This window comes from Perkinsus marinus (genome assembly GCF_000006405.1).
Source record: "Perkinsus marinus ATCC 50983 genomic scaffold scf_1104296940810, whole genome shotgun sequence".
Lineage (NCBI taxonomy): Eukaryota > Perkinsozoa > Perkinsida > Perkinsidae > Perkinsus > Perkinsus marinus.
Window position 1 is genome coordinate 1 of NW_003212706.1, and position 1,978 is coordinate 1,978.

Sequence of the window (1,978 nt, forward strand, 5' to 3'; positions counted from 1 at the left end):
GACGATAAGTACGATCATAGCTCACAACTAAGCGAGTTGTTTAGAAGTTGTGATATCAACGCAAATCTCAACCACTTCGGAGAATTTTATGACATCCTAGGCCGGTATGTGGATCCCGATCACTAGATCAGTCTTATTATCCAATTCACTCCTCCACTTGAATATCTGAGCCAGCCATGACCCGTCAGACATGAATTTGATTCAGATTCCATGATATCGGTCTGTCATTCGTGATTGCGATTCTCCAGCATTGGTTTCGTACTTGGAATTTTGATCCTGATCCACTTGATCCGGATTACTTCTATTACGAGAGTATGTCCTCCCGCGAAACTCTGTCGATCGATACATATGACTCTCATGTTGATCATCGGTCTCTACCGGTCGGAATGATATCTCAAAAGTATTAGTTCACATAACGGACTGTGAAGTCGCATTCTCTCGTTCACTTTCGGAACTCAATTTCACTGTCATCAGAAAATCTATCAAAAATCTTAGAGATGAAAATACAGTTACATGCACGTGTAACTCCAACAAACCCGGGAGAATCTGCATCGATCTGCGATGAGATCGAACCGTCCTGGAATCAACCGTTAATGAGCTGGCAAGTCATTGATCACTCCCTTATGCAATGTCCCAACAGGTAAGGAATTGCTGGGTATACCCAAGATTCTCACAGTGTGTATTACCCGTCGTGTCCGCTGAGTTCGGGGTCACGCTCGAACGATTCATGATTGCGAAAGAAGCCAACACAAACCTCTACTCCTACAACAATGCTCTAAGTTCAGCCAAACAACCAACCAACCCACTCCCCTTGAAACACGAACACGGTGATGATGATCACTGCAAGCTACCGTGCATGTAGTTTCCACGGTATGGAATTATATCACAATAGCGGAGGGACTAGAAAGTCTCATCCTCGAAGAACTCTCTATTAAACCTGAACAACAGCTGGAATAACTTAGGATATATGATAAGTACCTCTCTTGGAGAGGCGTGCTGCTTCTACTGGATCGGAATGAAGACCTCCTGGACTCATCATAAAGCCCCAAATCTTGGATGGTTGACTTCAGTTTATTATCCACGACGATATCATCATAATTATTAACGACAACCTCCTTACGGCAGAGTGGGCACTTGTAGCCATTACCGTGGGCATGTGTAACCATATCGATAACATGCTTACGGCATACATGATGGCCACAACCGCATACATCAACGGGTCGAACTAGCACCTAAACTCATCAAATCAAAGAGTGCACATCACGCTACTACCTACATCACAACACACTGGACAACTAAAGTCGTCCTTGGTTGACTCCTGTGTGAGGTGAGGCACTGGTGACCCAGGGTCACTGACCCTCTAGATGATACCGTGCTCACAGGGGAAGCATCATCCTGTCATAGACTGCACTACCAAGAACAGAGGTATCCTATCCTACCTCGACATGAGCAACAACCCGCTTGATTGGCTCCTCATCAACGAGCCTAGTGTATAAGTCAACAGCTGCAGGGGACGATACATGATCATCGTTCTCATCGTCACTAGCAGCCTCGACCTCAGCAGCATGCTTGATCAACTTTCGAGTAGCATCTCTCTCACGATCGATTGTATTCGGGGTAATAACCGCAGAGCGTACTCTTTTGCCGCAAACGACTGGCGATAAGTCATGCCCTACCATAAGAATCTCGGCAGACGCTTGAGAAGCTACAACCGGTGAGCGGGTTGCAGACGCAGATGCCGCACTCATAGCTAAACAGAAAGCTCTAATAAGGACAGTCGACAGATGTCTCCCGCGCTCTAATGCGCCGATGTCTGAGTAAATCTCGCTCGCCCGAAATTAACTCTGTCCTGCTTCGTCTTGGTGCGGCGCGCTGAGCGCGGTAAGAGATCTCTCTCGCCCCTCAAAAACAGGCTGTCAGGACGCTCGGCTTTCACAAGCTATATTTTTGAGGAAATTTTCATCCTAACGGTACCCCC

At 46.6% G+C, this 1,978-nt stretch overlaps 1 protein-coding gene across 1 annotated transcript; it reads right to left on the reverse strand.

Moving 5' to 3' along the window:
* Nucleotides 1-900: 900 nt before the first annotated feature.
* Nucleotides 901-1,748, reverse strand: Pmar_PMAR012270 (hypothetical protein; the record flags this gene model as incomplete). The annotated part of the gene is made up of 4 exons (XM_002781981.1): nt 901-937; nt 979-1,232; nt 1,277-1,360; nt 1,440-1,748. 4 exons carry the CDS (start codon nt 1,746-1,748, stop codon nt 901-903), a joined length of 684 nt encoding a protein of 227 aa, XP_002782027.1.
* Between the last annotated feature and the right edge of the window lie 230 nt (nt 1,749-1,978).